Source organism: Salvelinus fontinalis, chromosome 4 (assembly GCF_029448725.1).
Source record: "Salvelinus fontinalis isolate EN_2023a chromosome 4, ASM2944872v1, whole genome shotgun sequence".
In the NCBI taxonomy this organism is placed as follows: domain Eukaryota; kingdom Metazoa; phylum Chordata; class Actinopteri; order Salmoniformes; family Salmonidae; genus Salvelinus; species Salvelinus fontinalis.
The window spans coordinates 5,361,593-5,381,592 of record NC_074668.1 but is presented as its reverse complement, the minus strand read 5'-3'; the positions used below and the strand labels follow the sequence as shown (position 1 = coordinate 5,381,592).

Below are 20,000 nucleotides of genomic sequence, written 5' to 3'. Positions count from 1 at the left end.
TGTCACCCATCTTCCCCATTATCCCCTGTGTACTTATACCTGTGTTTTCTGTTTGTCTGTTGCCAGTTCGTCTTGTTTCGTCAAGCTTACCAGCGTTTGTCCTGTCAGCTCCTGTCTTTTCCTAGCCTCTCTTTTTCTCACCCTCCTGGTTTGTGACCCTTACCTGTCCTGACCCTGAACCCGCCCACCTGACCACTCTGCCTGACCTGACCCTGAGCCTGCCTGCCATCCTGTACCTTTCCCCTATCTGGATTTCTGACCTCTGCCTGACCTGACCCTGAGCCTGCCTGCCATCCTGTACCTTTCCCCTATCTTGATTTCCAACCTCTGCCTGACCTGACCCTGAGCCTGCCTGCCATCCTGTACCTTTCCCCTATCTTGATTTCCAACCTCTGCCTGACCTGACCCTGAGCCTGCCTGCCATCCTGTACCTTTCCCCTATCTTGATTTCCAACCTCTGCCTGACCTGACCCTGAGCCTGCCTGCCATCCTGTACCTTTCCCCTATCTTGATTTCCAACCTCTGCCTGACCTGACCCTGAGTCTGCCTACCGTCCTGTACCTTTGTCTCTGTTGCTGTAATAAACATTGTTACTTTAACACGGTCTGCATCTGGGTCTTACCTTGATACCTGACAATATTATTAGGATTCAGGACAGTGACCTATAGTCGTATCATTAGGATTCAGGACAGTGATCTATAGTCGTTTCATTAGGACTCAGGACAGTGATCTATAGTCGTATCATTAGGGACTCAGGACAGTGATCTATAGTTGTATCATTAGGACTCAGGACAGTGATCTATAGTCGTATCATTAGTACTCAGGACAGTGATCTATAGTCGTATCATTAGTACTCAGGACAGTGATCTATAGTCGTATCATTAGGACTCAGGACAGTGATCTATAGTCGTATCATTAGGACTCAGGACAGTGATCTATCGTCGTATCATTAGGACTCAGGACAGTGATCTATAGTCGTATCATTAGTACTCAGGACAGTGATCTATAGTTGTATCATTAGTACTCAGGACAGTGATCTATAGTCGTATCATTAGTACTCAGGACAGTGATCTATAGTCGTATCATTAGGACTCAGGACAGTGATCTATAGTCGTATCATTAGTACTCAGGACAGTGATCTATAGTCGTATCATTAGTACTCAGGACAGTGATCTATAGTCGTATCATTAGTACTCAGGACAGTGATCTATAGTCGTATCATTAGGACTCAGGACAGTGATCTATAGTCGTATCATTAGGACTCAGGACAGTGATCTATAGTCGTATCATTAGGACTCAGGACAGTGATCTATAGTCGTTTCATTAGGACTCAGGACAGTGATCTATAGTCGTATCATTAGGACTCAGGACAGTGATCTATAGTCGTTTCATTAGGACTCAGGACAGTGATCTATAGTCGTATCATTAGTACTTAGGACAGTGATCTATAGTCGTATCATTAGGACTCAGGACAGTGATCTATAGTCGTATCATTAGGACTCAGGACAGTGATCTATAGTCGTATCATTAGGACTCAGGACAGTGATCTATAGTCGTATCATTAGTACTCAGGACAGTGATCTATAGTCGTATCATTAGTACTCAGGACAGTGATCTATAGTCGTGTCATTAGGACTCAGGACAGTGATCTATAGTCGTATCATTAGTACTCAGGACAGTGATCTATAGTCGTATCATTAGGACTCAGGACAGTGATCTATAGTTGTATCATTAGTACTCAGGACAGTGATCTATAGTCGTATCATTAGGACTCAGGACAGTGATCTATAGTCGTATCATTAGGACTCAGGACAGTGATCTATAGTCGTTTCATTAGGACTCAGGACAGTGATCTATAGTCGTATCATTAGTACTCAGGACAGTGATCTATAGTCGTATCATTAGGACTCAGGACAGTGATCTATAGTCGTATCATTAGGACTCAGGACAGTGATCTATAGTCGTTTCATTAGTACTCAGGACAGTGATCTATAGTCGTATCATTAGTACTCAGGACAGTGATCTATAGTCGTATCATTAGTACTCAGGACAGTGATCTATAGTCGTTTCATTAGGACTCAGGACAGTGATCTATAGTCGTATCATTAGGACTCAGGACAGTGATCTATAGTCGTATCATTAGGACTCAGGACAGTGATCTATAGTCGTATCATTAGGACTCAGGACAGTGATCTATAGTCGTATCATTAGGACTCAGGACAGTGATCTATAGTCGTTTCATTAGGACTCAGGACAGTGATCTATAGTCGTATCATTAGGACTCAGGACAGTGAACTATAGTCGTTTCATTAGGACTCAGGACAGTGATCTATAGTCGTATCATTAGTACCCAGGACAGTGATCTATAGTTGTATCATTAGGACTCAGGACAGTGATCTATAGTCGTATCATTAGGATTCAGGACAGTGATCTATAGTCGTTTCATTAGTACTCAGGACAGTGATCTATAGTTGTATCATTAGGACTCAGGACAGTGATCTATAGTCGTATCATTAGTACTCAGGACAGTGATCTATAGTCGTTTCATTAGGACTCAGGACAGTGATCTATAGTCGTATCATTAGGACTCAGGACAGTGATCTATAGTCGTATCATTAGTACTCAGGACAGTGATCTATAGTCGTTTCATTAGGACTCAGGACAGTGATCTATAGTCGTATCATTAGTACTCAGGACAGTGATCTATAGTCGTATCATTAGGACTCAGGACAGTGATCTATAGTCGTATCATTAGGACTCAGGACAGTGATCTATAGTCGTATCATTAGGACTCAGGACAGTGATCTATAGTCGTATCATTAGGACTCAGGACAGTGATCTATAGTCGTATCATTAGTACTCAGGACAGTGATCTATAGTCGTTTCATTAGGACTCAGGACAGTGATCTATAGTCGTATCATTAGGACTCAGGACAGTGATCTATAGTCGTATCATTAGGACTCAGGACAGTGATCTATAGTCGTATCATTAGTACTCAGGACAGTGATCTATAGTCGTTTCATTAGGACTCAGGACAGTGATCTATAGTCGTATCATTAGGACTCAGGACAGTGATCTATAGTCGTTTCATTAGGACTCAGGACAGTGATCTATAGTCGTATCATTAGGACTCAGGACAGTGATCTATAGTCGTTTCATTAGGACTCAGGACAGTGATCTATAGTCGTATCATTAGGACTCAGGACAGTGATCTATAGTCGTATCATTAGGACTCAGGACAGTGATCTATAGTCGTATCATTAGGACTCAGGACAGTGATCTATAGTCGTATCATTAGGACTCAGGACAGTGATCTATAGTCGTATCATTAGGACTCAGGACAGTGATCTATAGTCGTATCATTAGGACTCAGGACAGTGATCTATAGTCGTATCATTAGGACTCAGGACAGTGATCTATAGTCGTATCATTAGGACTCAGGACAGTGATCTATAGTCGTATCATTAGGACTCAGGACAGTGATCTATAGTCGTATCATTAGGACTCAGGACAGTGACCTATAGTCGTTTCATTAGTACTCAGGACAGTGATCTATAGTCGTTTCATTAGGACTCAGGACAGTGATCCACAGTGATTCTCCTAAAGCCTAGGGCCAAAACAGTTTACTGTCTGGTACGTCTAGGGCCAAAACAGTCTACTGTCTGGTACGACTAGGGCCAAAACAGTCTACTGTCTGGTACGTCTAGGGCCAAAACAGTCTACTGTCTGGTACGCCTAGGACCAAAACAGTCTACTGTCTGGTACGTCTAGGGCCAAAACAGTCTACTGTCTGGTACGTCTAGGGCCAAAAAAGTCTACTGTCTGGTACGTCTAGGGCCAAAACAGTCTACTGTCTGGTACGTCTAGGGCCAAAACAGTCTACTGTCTGGTACGTCTAGGGCCAAAACAGTCTACTGTCTGGTACGTCTAGGGCCAAAACAGTCTACTGTCTAGTACGTCTAGGGCCAAAAAAGTCTACTGTCTGGTACGTCTAGGGCCAAAACAGTCTACTGTCTGGTACGACTAGGGCCAAAACAGTCTACTGTCTGGTACGTCTAGGGCCAAAACAGTCTACTGTCTGGTACGCCTAGGACCAAAACAGTCTACTGTCTGGTACGTCTAGGGCCAAAACAGTCTACTGTCTGGTACGTCTAGGGCCAAAACAGTCTACTGTCTGGTACGCCTAGGGCCAAAACAGTCTACTGTATGGTACGTCTAGGGCCAAAACAGTCTACTGTCTAGTACGTCTAGGGCCAAAAAAGTCTACTGTCTGGTACGTCTAGGGCCAAAACAGTCTACTGTCTGGTACGTCTAGGGCCAAAACAGTCTACTGTCTGGTACGTCTAGGGCCAAAACAGTCTACTGTCTGGTACGTCTAGGGCCAAAACAGTCTACTGTCTGGTACGTCTAGGGCCAAAACAGTCTACTGTCCGGTACGTCTAGGCCTACGTTCCGTAGACTGTTTAGCCCTAGGCATACCGTGCGTGCGTGCCGTGCGTGCCTGCGTCTGGCGTGTGTGCACCTATGTATGTATGTGTGTGTGTGTGCGCGAGCGTGGTTGAGTACTCACTCGGAGCATGGGTCCGTTCTGGAACACGTGTGGTTCGTCACACACCACACAGAACTCATTCAGGACCGGAGTTCTCTGTTCAGCATACTCCATGGTCTGAAGAGACAACACAGCAGAACACGTCATAGTGGATCAAACCTCCTGTTGAGAACACCTTATTATGGGGTTGGCTAAAGTAACATTTTTACCTGTCAGGTTTTCTATAAGGTGGCAATGTTTACCTGGACAAGGAAGCCTCTGTCTCTTATCGGAATGGACTTGGCCCCATTGTTTGGCTATAGATGAAGAGAGGGTTGTTTAGTAAGAAGCAGCTATGACAGATATGAGTCAAACACCTTTATTTATATTATATTTACTCTATTATGTTACTTGTCTAACTATTCATGTTTCTAATATGACAAATAACCATCAGCCAATCGTGAGAGGTCTACTGACCGGCGGTGGCGTGGCGAGCGAGGGGGCGAGGATCCCGATGAGCCCTGAGGTAAGAGAGAGCCGCCTCCCCTCGGACGGAGCAACAGAATCTTTGAAGATGTCCACTGCTTTGCCCATCTTGGTACTGCTGGAGTAGGACCTGCAGTAACATGGAGGCATTGATGAGGTACTAGGAGCTGCAGCTGCAGTACTGACCTCCCGGGTGGAGCAGTGGTAGCTGCGCCACCAGAGTCTCTGGGTTCGCGCCCAGGCTGGGCTGGGTTCGCGCCCAGGCTCTGTCGCAGCCGGCTGCAACCGGGAGGTCCGTGGGGCGACGCACAATTGGCATAGCTGCGTCCGGGTTAGGGAGGGTTTGGCCGGTAGGGATATCCTTGTCTCAGTATGTAAAAAAATGTTTAATAAAATGTATGCACTCTACTGTAAGTCGCTCTGGCTAAGAGCGTCTGCTAAATGACTAAAATGTAAATGTTAAAATGCAGTAACATGGAGGCATTGATGAGGTAGTAGGACCTGCAGTAACATGGAGGCATTGATGAGGTAGTAGGAGCTGTAGTAACATGGAGGCATTGATGAGGTAGTAGGAGCTGCAGTAACATGGAGGCATTGATGAGGTAGTAGGACCTGCAGTAACATGGAGGCATTGATGAGGCAGTAGGAGCTGCAGTAACATGGAGGCATTGATGAGGTAGTAGGAGCTGTAGTAACATGGAGGCATTGATGAGGTAGTAGGAGCTGCAGTAACATGGAGGCATTGATGAGGTAGTAGGACCTGCAGTAACATGGAGGCATTGATGAGGTAGTAGGAGCTGCAGTAACATGGAGGCATTGATGAGGTACTAGGAGCTGTGGTAACATGGAGGCATTGATGAGGTAGTAGGAGCTGCAGTAACATGGAGGCATTGATGAGGTACTAGGAGCTGTGGTAACATGGAGGCATTGATGAGGTACTAGGAGCTGCAGTAACATGGAGGCATTGATGAGGTACTAGGAGCTGCAGTAACATGGAGGCATTGATGAGGTAGTAGGAGCTGCAGTAACATGGATTTGGGAGATACCATTACCCTCTCTTTTTTTGTATTATCTTACCTGCTGAGGAGGTGGTGGTGGTGTTTCAGTCCATCTAATTCCTCCGTCCTGATAGAACCAGAGCACGACCTACTGAGCAGCCTGTGGTGCTTCAAACCTCCTCCAAGACTACCTCCTCCCCCACCAGCTTGCTCACAGCGGGGGTCGCCGGAGCACAAGCGGGGCAGGAGCTTGTGGGGAGTGGGACGGAGGTCCTCTGGTTTGACCAAAGCCGAGCAGGGCCTGCCCAGGATGCGGCGTGGTTTGAGGGGCAGGGGTCCGGGGCAGGTCCCTCCTCCGTGGTCCATACGGGGGTCTGTGCTAGACAGGGACTGTCCGAGGAGACGGTGGGCGGTCTTAGGTCCAGGGACCTCCGCCTCAACCTGCTGTTTGACGGTGCTGGAGCAGGTCTGGCCGAGGAGACGGTGGGATTTAGAGACGCCATCTTGTTCCGGCTTCAGATTCTTCTTGCTCTTGACACAGCCAGGAGGCGGGTAGCTGGGAGATCTGGGGAGAAAATGAAGATAACTTTATTGTCCAATGTGAGGCAGTAAAACCAGGCTAAATTCTGCCTAACCAATCAGAGAGCAAGGTGGCGCTAATACCATATCATACCTATCTGATCCTTTCAGACACAGTAAATGCCTATTTGGTAAGGGATAAGAAATGTCTGTAGTTTAATTATAGTGACAGACCGGTTTATATCAATCATTTCTGTTTAGGGTTGCAAAATGCAGGTAACTTTCCTGAAATTCAGAGGTTTCCAGAAATTCTGGTTGGAGGATTCAGTATTTCCTGGCTGGAGGATTCAGTATTTCCTGGTTGGAGAATTCAGTATTTCCTGGCTGGAGGATTCAGTATTTCCTGGTTGGAAAATTCAGTATTTCCTGTTTGGAGGATTCCATGTTTCCTGCTTATTCCCTCCTGATCCCGGGAATCTTCCAACCAGGATTTCTAGAACACCAGGGAATTGTGGGAAAGTTCCCTGCATTTTGCAACCCTACTTCTGTTAGACATCAAATGTCAGTGTTGTGAAAAGGGCAGTGCTGATGTTTCTCTGACCTGCGGAGGGTTGAGAAGATGTGGAGGGGAGATTTGACCTTCTTCTTGTTCTTGTTTTTGTTGTGAAGGGAGTTGAGCTTCTCTTCACTTTGGTGTTTCCACTGCTGGGTGACAAATGTCTGCATTATCCTGGAGAAAAACAAGGAACAAATGTCTGCATTATCCTGGAGAAAAACAAGGAACAAATGTCTGCATTATTTGTGTATTACATGTAACAAGTAATATGAGTCCTCTAGTGTTTAAAGCTACATCCTAGCACCACCAAACACTTACTTCTTCAACTGATGTCCCAGTCCAAACCGGTCCTTAGTCGACACCTGGAACACGTCCACCGTGGGGACTGGGAAACACAATACATATTTCATGACGTAAACATGAAGCAATCCAATGTCGCTGTGGTCTGGTTTAATATGTCTCTGCATGCAGACAGTCTAGTGGTCTGGTTTAATATGTCTCTGCATGCAGACAGTCCAGTGATATGGTTGTGTGTGTGTGTGTGTGTCTGGTACCTGGTCCATTCAGGTACTGTGTCAGAGAGCAGTGGAGACGCACGATCACCGGTTCCCTGCGGATCACGTCCCACGCCAGGGCTATTTCCTCCTGTGAAATCAAAACGGGATAACACGACGTAGCACACAATACTCAGGGACCCATTTTAGCTTGATCGCTTCTGTCGTAACGTGTCCTACCACTCCTGAAATTTAACTTCTACATTTCTAAACTAAGTATTCAAAGCATAAACAATCTCAGAAATGTTCTTTTCACTCCACCTGCTATGTCCTTTCTGTCAGACATTACAGACAGAGTATTTTACAGTGATACGCTACTACATTACTAGCAAATAAGATCAAATTTCACCAACCCATCTTCCTTTGCTTTAGGAGATGGAAAGGAAAGGCAATGAGGACGGCATGAATGGCATACTTACATCTAGGAAACTGACGTCGATGTGTAGATCAATGTCCACATCATCAATCGCACCGTATTCCCTGCACAATATAAAACATATGACCATATTACTGGATCCATACATCAGAACACGTTACTGGTTCCATACATCAGAACACGTTACTGGTTCCATACATCAGAACACGTTACTGGTTCCATACATCAGAACACGTTACTGGTTCCATACATCAGAACACGTTACTGGTTCCATACATCAGAACACATTACTGGTTCCATACATCAGAACACATTACTGGTTCCATACATCAGAACACGTTACTGGTTCCATACATCAGAACACATTACTGGTTCCATACATCAGAACACGTTACTGGTTCCATACATCAGAACACGTTACTGGTTCCATACATCAGAACACGTTACTGGTTCCATACATCAGAACACATTACTGGTTCCTTACATCAGAACACGTTACTGGTTCCATACATCAGAACACATAAAACATGTATCTCAATATGATCTCCTGAATAAACACCTGATTGAAGATGATGATACATGGAATCCATTTCAAGTCAGTCACATTAGAAACGGATTATCTCAATACCTCAATACCTCAACACCTCAATATCTCAAAATCAACATCTCAACACCTCAACATCTCAACACCTCAACATCTCAACACCTCAACATCAACACCTCAACATCAACACCTCAACACCTCAACATCTCAACACCTCAGTACCTCAACATCTCAACATCAACACCTCAACATCAACACCTCAACATCAACACCTCAACACATCAACACCTCAACATCAACACCTCAACATCTCAACACCTCAACATCAACACCTCAACATCAACACCTCAACATCAACACCTCAACATCAACACCTCAAAATCAACACCTCAAAATCAACACCTCAACATCAAAACCTCAACATCTCAACACCTCAGTACCTCAACATCTCAACATCAACACCTCAACATCAACACCTCAACATCAACACCTCAACATCTCAACATCAACACCTCACATCAACACCTCAACATCTCAACACCTCAACACCTCAACACCTCAAAATCAACACCTTAACATCAACACCTCAACATCAACACCTCAACATCTCAACATCAACATCTCAACACCTCAACATCAACACCTCAAAATCAACACCTCAACACCTCAACATCTCAACACCTCAACATCAACAACTCAACATCAACATCTCAACATCAACACCTCAACATGTCAACATCAACACCTCAATATCTCAACATCAACACCTCAACATCAACACCTCAACATCAACACCTCAACATCAACATCTCAACACCTCAACATCAACATCTCAACACCTCAACACCACCACCTCAACATCTCAACACCTCAACATCAACACCTCAACATCAACACCTCAACATCAACACCTCAACATCAACACCTCAACATCTCAACACCTCAACATCAACACCTCAACACCTCAACATCAACATCTCAACACCTCAACATCACCACCTCAACATCAACACCTCAACATCTCAACACCTCAACATCTCAACACCTCAACATCAACACCTCAAAATCAACACCTTAACATCAACACCTCAACATCAACACCTCAACATCTCAACATCAACATCTCAACACCTCAACATCAACACCTCAAAATCAACACCTCAACATCAACATCTCAACACCTCAACATCAACACCTCAACATCTCAACATCTCAACACCTCAACATCAACACCTCAACATCAACACCTCAACATCAACACCTCAACATCAACATCTCAACATCAACACCTCAACATCAACACCTCAACATCAACACCTCAACATCTCAACATCAACACCTCAACATCAACACCTCAACATCAACACCTCAACATCTCAACATAAACACCAACACCTCAACATCAACACCTCAACATATCAACATAAACACCTCAACACCTCAACATCAACATCTCAACATCAACACCTCAACATCAACATCTCAACATCAACACCGCAACATTAGCATGCCAATACCTCAACAGCAACACCTCAACATCAACACCTCAACACCTTAACATCTCAACACCTCAACATCAACATCAACACCTCAACATCAACACATCAACATCTCAACACCTCGACATCAATACCTCAACATCAACACCTCAACATCAACATCAACATCTCAACACCTCGACATCTCAATACCTCAACATCAACATTAACATCTCAATATCTCAACATCACCACCTCAACATCAACACCTCAACATCAACATCTCAACATCAACATCTCAACATCAACACCTAAATATCTCAACATCAACACCTCAACATCAACACCTCAACATCAACACCTCAACATCAACACCTCAACATCTCAACATCAACATCTCAACATCAACACCTCAACATCAACACCTCAACATCAACACCTCAACATCAACACCTCAACATCTCAACATCAACACCTCAACATCTCAACATCAACACCTCAACATCAACACCTCAACACCTCAACATCTCAACACCTCAACATCAACACCTCAAAATCAACACCTTAACATCAACACCTCAACATCAACACATTTACATTTACATTTAAGTCATTTAGCAGACGCTCTTATCCAGAGCGACTTACACCTCAACATCTCAACACCTCAACATCAACACCTCAAAATCAACACCTCAACATCAACATCTCAACACCTCAACATCAACACCTCAACATCTCAACATCTCAACACCTCAACATCAACACTTCAACATCAACACCTCAACACCTCAACATCAACACCCTACATCAACATCTCAACACCTCAACATCAACATCTCATCACCTCAACATCACCACCTCAACATCAACACCTCAACATCAACACCTCAACACCTCAACATCTCAACACCTCAACATCTCAACACCTCAACATCTCAACACCTCAACATCAACACCTCAACACCTCAACATCAACACCTCAACATCAACACCTCAACATCAACACCTCAACATCTCAACATCAACACCTCAACATCAACACCTCAACATCAACACCTCAACATCTCAACATCAACACCTCAACATAAACACCTCAACACCTCAACATCAACACCTCAACATCTCAACATCAACACCTCAACATCAACACCTCAACACCTCAACATCAACACCTTAACATCAACACCTCAACATCAACACCTCAACACCTCAACATCAACACCTCAACATCAACACCTCAACATCAACACCTCAACATCAACACCTCAACATCTCAACATCAACACCTCAACATCAACACCTCAACATCTCAACATCAACATCTCAACATCAACACCTCAACATCAACACCTCAACATCAACACCTCAACATCAACATCTCAACATCAACACCTCAACATCAACACCTCAACATCTCAACATCAACATCTCAACATCAACACCTCAACATCAACATCTCAACATGCCACAGCGATGTTGATTTAGTCTTTTCCAACTTGAAAACATCTTTGAAGTTGTATATAAGCGTTACAATGAACATCTACCCTTTACTACACTTTAATATATCTACCCTTTAATATATCTACCCTTTAATAGATCACTACCCTTTAATATATCACTACCCTTTAATGTATCACTACCCTTTAATATATCACTACCCTTTAATACACTGCTCAAAAAAATAAAGGGAACACTTAAACAACACAATGTAACTCCAAGTCAATCAAACTTCTGTGAAATCAAACTGTCCACTTAGGAAGCAACACTGATTGACAATAAATTTCACATGCTGTTGTGCAAATGGAATAGACAAAAGGTGGAAATTATAGGCAATTAGCAAGACACCCCCAAAAAAAGAGTGATTCTGCAGGTGGTGACCACAGACCACTTCTCAGTTCCTATGCTTCCTGGCTGATGTTTTGGTCACTTTTAAATGCTGGCGGTGCTCTCACTCTAGTGGTAGCATGAGACGGAGTCTACAACCCACACAAGTGGCTCAGGTAGTGCAGTTCATCCAGGATGGCACATCAATGCGAGCTGTGGCAAAAAGGTTTGCTGTGTCTGTCAGCGTAGTGTCCAGAGTATGGAGGCGCTACCAGGAGACAGGCCAGTACATCAGGAGACGTGGAGGAGGCCGTAGGAGGGCAACAACCCAGCAGCAGGACCGCTACCTCCGCCTTTGTGCAAGGAGGTGCACTGCCAGCGCCCTGCAAAATGACTTCCAGCAGGCCACAAATGTGCATGACCACAGACCACTTCTCAGTTCCTATGCAACAACCCAGCAGCAGGACCGCGACCTCCGCCGTTGTGCAAGGAGGATCAGGAGGAGCACTGCCAGAGCCCTGCAAAATGACCTCCAGCAGGCCACAAATGTGCATGTGTCTGCTCAAACAGTCAGAAACAGACTCCATGAGGGTGGTATGAGGGTCCGACGTCCACAGGTGGGGGTTGTGCTTACAGCCCAACACCGTGCAGGATGTTTGGCATTTGCCAGAGAACACCAAGATTGGCAAATTCGCCACTGGCGCCCTGTGCTCTTCACAGATGAAAGCAGGTTCACACTGAGCACATGAGCTCAGTGTATTTCACTACCCTTTAATATATCTACCCTTTAATATATCTACTCTTTAATATATCACTACCCTTTAATATAACACTACCCTTTAATATATCACTACCCTTTAAGATATATACCCTTTAATATCTCACTACCCTTTAATATATCACTACCCTTTAATATATCTACCCTTTAATATATCTACCCTTTAATATATCACTACCCTTTAATATATATACCCTTTAATATATCTACCCTTTAATATATCACTACCCTTTAAGATATATACCCTTTAATATATCACAACCCTTTAATATATCACTACCCTTTAAGATATATCACTACCCTTTAAGATATATACCCTTTAATATATCACTACCCTTTAATATATCTACCCTTTAATATATCACAACCCTTTAATATATATCACTACCCTTTAATATATCACTACCCTTTAATATATCACTACCCTTTAATATATCACTACCCTTTAAGATATATACCCTTTTATATATATCACTACCCTTTAATATATCACTACCCTTTAATATATCACTACCCTTTAAGATATATACCCTTTAATATATCACTACCCTTTAATATATCTACCCTTTAATATATCACTACCCTTTAATATATCTACCCTTTAATATATCACTACCCTTTAATATATCACTACCCTTTAATATATATCTACCCTTTAATATATCTACCCTTTAATATATCACTACCCTTTAATATATCTACCCTTTAATATATCTACCCTTTAATATATCACTACCCTTTAATATATCACTACCCTTTAATATATCTACCCTTTAATATATCTACCCTTTAATATATCACTACCCTTTAATATATCTACCCTTTAATATATCACTACCCTTTAATATATCTACCCTTTAATATATCTACCCTTTAATATATCTACCCTAATGCTGTACCACGCCCTTCTGGAGGACCTGCTCTCCCTGATGAGTCATCCAGCAGTAGGGCCTGCTATACACTACCATCCACACTGACACACACACACACACACACACACACTGACACACACACACACACACACACACACACACACACACACACACACACACACACACACACACACACACACACACTGACACAGACACACACACTCACACCACCATTCCTACTGACACCCCCCCACACACACACACACCAATTTGTGTTTGTTTACTATTCTTGTGGGGAATTCTGGTCCACACAAGAATAGTTAAAACACGTCCACTGACATTCACACATCACCATCCACACTGACCCACATGTGGGATATAACTTACAACAGTTACCAATTATTATTATTATAAAAAATATATATATTTAACCTTTTTTAACTAGGCAAGTCAGTTAAGAACAAATTCTTATTTTCAATGACGACCTAGGAACAGTGGGTTAACTGCCTTGTTCAGGGGACAGAACGACAGATTTTTAACCTTGTCAGCTCGGGGATCCGATCTAGCAACCTTTCAGTTACTGGCCCAACGGCTCTAACCATTTAGAGGTCATGAGAGATGTGTGTGTACAGTGGTTCCTAAGTGAAAAGTTTTGACTTTATGCCGCAGCACACTGAGATAGATTGTGGTATAGTGTGATACATTGTGTCAGCGTAAGGGAGTTGGAATGCTGATTCTGCTGTTGGGTTAGGTGTAAAAGCGTTGGTGCCCAGGCGCTAATGCGTCTCTCTCCTCACTGAATGAATGACGTCAATTGAAGAATGTTGCGATAGAAACCAGAAATAAAGTTATAATCGTGCACTTCACTTCACAATTTTATTTGAATGAACTGAACGATGAGGATGACGAAGAAGAGGGTTATTGCATGTAGAACAATAGTGGAAGAATTGCTCTTCCTCTGTCCCGCATACACACCCAGAAAAAAAAAGACACTCAGTTTTTTTGTTTCTACTTGGTCAGAAGAAGCTGTAACTAGACTGGACTAAAACTGGTGTTAACCTTAAAGTTTATATTCTAAGTGAAACAAAAATGTTCAGTAATATTCTTAAAATATATGTGTTGAACTGAATATACGCGAGTCGTGTCTGCAAAATGAACTGAACAAGTTGACGGTACAGCCATATAGCCTCGGGGCTACTAAACACGGATAAATAAAACTCAAAACGACAGCGTCAAATGAAGCAGACAACGTGGAGTGGGTTCTTTGCTGATGTGAAAAAGAAGCTGAACGAAAGAGAGTACAGGGACGAAAACCCCACAGGCCAGTCGTCTGCATTGGCCTCATTTATACCCCTTTGTAGATACGGAGGGGGAAAAAGGTTTCCCGTATTTTCAAGACCTGAACTATTGAAATGTTAGTTTTTTTTTATATATCACCTTTACTAGTGGAATGTTACTGAATAGAAAACAACCACAGATAGAATCATGTGGTGGTAGAGAGTCAGGCAGAATGGAGGGAATAGATAACAACAACAATAGAAAACAACAATAGATAACAACAACAATAGAAAACAACAATAGAAAGTCATGTGGTGGAAGAGAGTCAGGCAGAATGGAGGGAATAGATAACAACAACAATAGAAAACAACAACAATAGATAACAACAATAGAAAGTCATGTGGTGGAAGAGAGTCAGGCAGAATGGAGGGAATAGATAACAACAACAATAGAAAACAACAACAATAGAAAACAACAACAATAGAAAACAACAATAGAAAACAACAACAGAAAGAGTCATGTGGTGGAAGAGAGTCAGGCAGAATGGAGGGAATAGATAACAACAACAATAGAAAACAACAATAGAAAACAACAACAATAGAAAACAACAATAGAAAACAACAACAATAGAAAACAACAATAGAAAACAACAACAATAGATAACAACAATAGATAACAACAACAGAAAGAGTCATGTGGTGGAAGAGAGTCAGGCAGAATGGAGGGAAAGTGCACTGTACTGTAAGTACACTACAATGCTGTGGCTTGGCACTCTTACCTATTCATGCATACCTATTCATGCATACAAAGAAGCCATCCACATTTGATGGACCATCAGCAGGACAATAGACTATTGATGGGCTATCAGCAGGACAATATACCATTGATGGGCTATCAGCAGGACAATAGACTATTGATGGACTATCAGCAGGACAATAGACTATTGATGGGCTATCAGCAGGACACTAGACTAGTGATGGGCTATCAGCAGGACAATAGACTATTGGTGGGCTATCAGCAGGACAATAGACTATTGAGGGACTATCAGCAGGACAATAGACTATTGATTGGCTATCAGCAGGACAATAGACTATTGATGGACTATCAGCAGGACTCTTGATGGGCTATCAGCAGGACAATAGACTATTGATGGACTATCAGCAGGACAATAGACTATTGATGGGCTATCAGCAGGACAATAGACTATTGATGGGCTATCAGCAGGACAATAGACTATTGATGGGCTATCAGCAGGACAATAGACTATTGATGGGCTATCAGCAGGACACTAGACTAGTGATGGGCTATCAGCAGGACAATAGACTATTGAGGGACTATCAGCAGGACAATAGACTATTGATGGACTATCAGCAGGACTCTTGATGGGCTATCAGCAGGACAATAGACTATTGATGGACTATCAGCAGGACAATAGACTAGTGATGGGCTATCAGCAGGACAATAGACTATTGATGGGCTATCAGCAGGACAATAGACTAGTGATGGGCTATCAGCAGAACAATATACTATTGGTGGGCTATCAGCAGGACAATATACTATTGATGGACTATCAGCAGGACAATAGACTATTGATGGGCTATCAGCAGGACACTAGACTAGTGATGGGCTATCAGCAGGACAATAGACTATTGGTGGGCTATCAGCAGGACACTAGACTAGTGATGGACTATCAGCAGGACAATAGACTATTGGTGGGCTATCAGCAGGACAATAGACTATTGAGGGACTATCAGCAGGACAATAGACTATTGATTGGCTATCAGCAGGACAATAGACTATTGATGGACTATCAGCAGGACTCTTGATGGGCTATCAGCAGGACAATAGACTATTGATGGGCTATCAGCAGGACAATAGACTATTGATGGACTATCAGCAGGGCAATAGACTATTGATGGACTATCAGCAGGACAATAGACTATTGATGGGCTATCAGCAGGACAATAGACTATTGATGGGCTATCAGCAGGACAATAGACTATTGATGGGCTATCAGCAGGACAATAGACTATTGATGGGCTATCAGCAGGACACTAGACTAGTGATGGGCTATCAGCAGGACAATAGACTATTGATGGACTATCAGCAGGACAATAGACTATTGATGGGCTATCAGCAGGACAATAGACTATTGATGGGCTATCAGCAGGACAATAGACTATTGATGGGCTATCAGCAGGACAATAGACTATTGATGGACTATCAGCAGGACAATAGACTATTGATGGGCTATCAGCAGGACAATAGACTATTGATGGGCTATCAGCAGGACAATAGACTATTGATGGACTATCAGCAGGACAATAGACTATTGATGGACTATCAGCAGGACAATATACTATTGATGGACTATCAGCAGGACAATAGACTATTGATGGGCTATCAGCAGGACAATAGACTCTTGATGGACTATCAGCAGGACTCTTGATGGGCTATCAGCAGGACAATAGACTATTGATGGGCTATCAGCAGGACAATAGACTATTGATGGGCTATCAGCAGGACAATAGACTATTGATGGATTATCAGCAGGACAATAGACTATTGATGGACTATCAGCAGGACAATAGACTATTGATGGACTATCAGCAGGACAATATACTATTGATGGACTATCAGCAGGACAATATACTATTGATGGACTATCAGCAGGACAATAGACTATTGATGGACTATCAGCAGGACAATAGACTATTGATGGACTATCAGCAGGACAATAGACTATTGATGGACTATCAGCAGGACAATAGACTATTGATGGACTATCAGCAGGACAATATACTATTGATGGACTATCAGCAGGACAATAGACTATTGATGGGCTATCAGCAGGACAATATACTATTGATGGACTATCAGCAGGACAATATACTATTGATGGACTATCAGCAGGACAATATACTATTGATGGACTATCAGCAGGACAATATACTATTGATGGACTATCAGCAGGACAATAGACTCTTGACGGGCTATCAGCAGGACAATAGACTATTGATGGACTATCAGCAGGACAATAGACTCTTGACGGGCTATCAGCAAGACAAAAAAAAAACGACATGTTAATGTAAAAGAAATGTGAGATAATGTCGAGATGCTTTTTATAGTGGAGATCAAGTTTATAAATTGCCTGGCTGGGCTGACGAGACAGTCAGATGGAACAGAGTAAATAGCCATTTTAACCTCATAGATTTAGCTGGTGGTAAATAGTGGAATAGACACGGGCTGGAATGTGCTTTTAACCGATCAGCATTCAGGATTAGACCCAACCGTTGTATAATTTATAAACCGCGTATCCGTAATTTGTTTCTACGTATCTAGCGATAGCAAATCAACCTTACAAGAGGTGATGATTTATAGTGCCTTCAGCAAATATGAATTCCCCTTGACATTTACCATGTGGGTGTGTTGCAGCCTGAATTTATAATGGCTTACATTGAGATGTGTTGTCACTGGCCTACACACACACACAACACCCCATCATTTCAAAGTGGAATTATGTTTTTCGAAAATTTGTACAAATTTATTTAAAAATGAAAAGTTGAAATGTCTTGAGTCAATAAGTATTCCACCCCTTTCTTATGTCAAGCCTCAATATGTTCAGGAGTAAAAATGTGCTTAACAAGTCACATAATAATTTGCATGGACTAATAATAGTGTTTAACATGTTTTTTTAATGACTACCTCATCTCTGTACCCCACACATACAATTATCTGTAAGGTTCCTCAGTCAAGCAGTGAATTTCAAACACAGATTCAACCACAAAGACCAGGGAGGTTTTCCAATGCCTCGAAAAGAAGGGCACCTATTGATAGATGGGTGACATTTAAAAAAAGCAGTGATTGAATATCCCTTTGAGCATGGTGAAGTTATTAATTATACTTTGGATGGTGTATCAATACACCCAGTCACTACAAAGATACAGGCGTTCTTATTCCTAACTCAGTTGCCGGAGAGGAAGGAAACCGCTCAGGGATTTCACCATGAGGCCAATGGTGACTTTTTATAGCAGGTAAAGAGTTTAATGGCTGTGATCGGAGAAAACTGAAGATGGATCAACAACATTGTAGTTACTCCACAATACTAACCTAAATGACAGAGTGAAAAGAAGGAAGCCTGTACAGAATACAAATATACCAAAACATACATCCTGTTTGCAACAAGGTACTAAAGTAATACGACAAAAAATGTGGCAAAGCAATTCACTTTTTGTTCTGACTACAGTGTTTAATTTGGGGCAAACACAACACATTCCTGAGTACCACTCTTCATATTTTCAAGCATAGCGGTGGCTGCATCATGTTATGGGTATGCGTGTAATCGTTAAGGACCAGGGAGTTTTGCAAAAAATAAAATAGAATGGAATGGCGCTAAGCCCAGGCAACATCCTATAGGAAAACCTGGTTCAGTCTGCTTTCCATCAGACACTGGGACATGAAGCACAGGCCACATCCTAGAGGAAAATCTGGTTCAGTCTGCTTTCCACCAGACACTGGGACATGAAGGACAGGCAACATCCTAGAGGAGAACATGGTTCAGTCTGCTTTCCACCAGACACTGGGAGGTGAAGCACAGGCAATATCCTAGAGGAAAACCTGGTTCAGTCTGCTTTCCACCAGACACTGGGACATGAAGCACAGGCAACATCCTAGAGGAAAACCTGGTTCAGTCTGCTTTCCACCAGACACTGGGAGATGAAGAACAGGCAACATCCTAGAGGAAAACCTGGTTCAGTCTGCTTTCCACCAGACACTGGGACATGAAGCCCAGGCAACATCCTAGAGGAAAACCTGGTTCAGTCTGCTTTCCACCAGACACTGGGAGATGAAGAACAGGCAACATCCTAGAGGAAAACCTGGTTCAGTCTGCTTTCCACCAGACACTGGGACATGAAGCCCAGGCAACATCCTAGAGGAGAACATGGTTCAGTCTGCTTTCCACCAGACACTGGGAGGTGAAGCACAGGCAATATCCTAGAGGAAAACCTGGTTCAGTCTGCTTTCCACCAGACACTGGGAGATGAAGAACAGGCAACATCCTAGAGGAAAACCTGGTTCAGTCTGCTTTCCACCAGACACTGGGAGATGAAGAACAGGCAACATCCTAGAGGAAAACCTGGTTCAGTCTGCTTTCCACCAGACACTGGGACATGAAGGACAGGCAACATCCTAGAGGAAAACCTGGTT

General features: G+C 42.8%; 1 protein-coding gene across 2 annotated transcripts in view; it reads right to left on the bottom strand.

Moving 5' to 3' along the window:
- The window catches only part of LOC129853019 (protein mono-ADP-ribosyltransferase PARP8-like), a 109,372-nt gene that overhangs the window by 25,870 nt on the left and 63,502 nt on the right, over positions 1–20,000 (bottom strand). For both annotated transcript variants that reach the window (XM_055918650.1, XM_055918652.1), the window contains exons 8-15: positions 8,062–8,122; positions 7,643–7,733; positions 7,407–7,473; positions 7,134–7,262; positions 6,093–6,578; positions 5,007–5,145; positions 4,793–4,846; positions 4,572–4,667 (exon numbers count right to left, since the gene is read on the bottom strand). In XM_055918650.1, the coding sequence (XP_055774625.1) occupies positions 4,572–4,667; positions 4,793–4,846; positions 5,007–5,145; positions 6,093–6,578; positions 7,134–7,262; positions 7,407–7,473; positions 7,643–7,733; positions 8,062–8,122 (1,123 nt within the window). The remainder of the gene's footprint in view (positions 1–4,571; positions 4,668–4,792; positions 4,847–5,006; positions 5,146–6,092; positions 6,579–7,133; positions 7,263–7,406; positions 7,474–7,642; positions 7,734–8,061; positions 8,123–20,000) is intronic.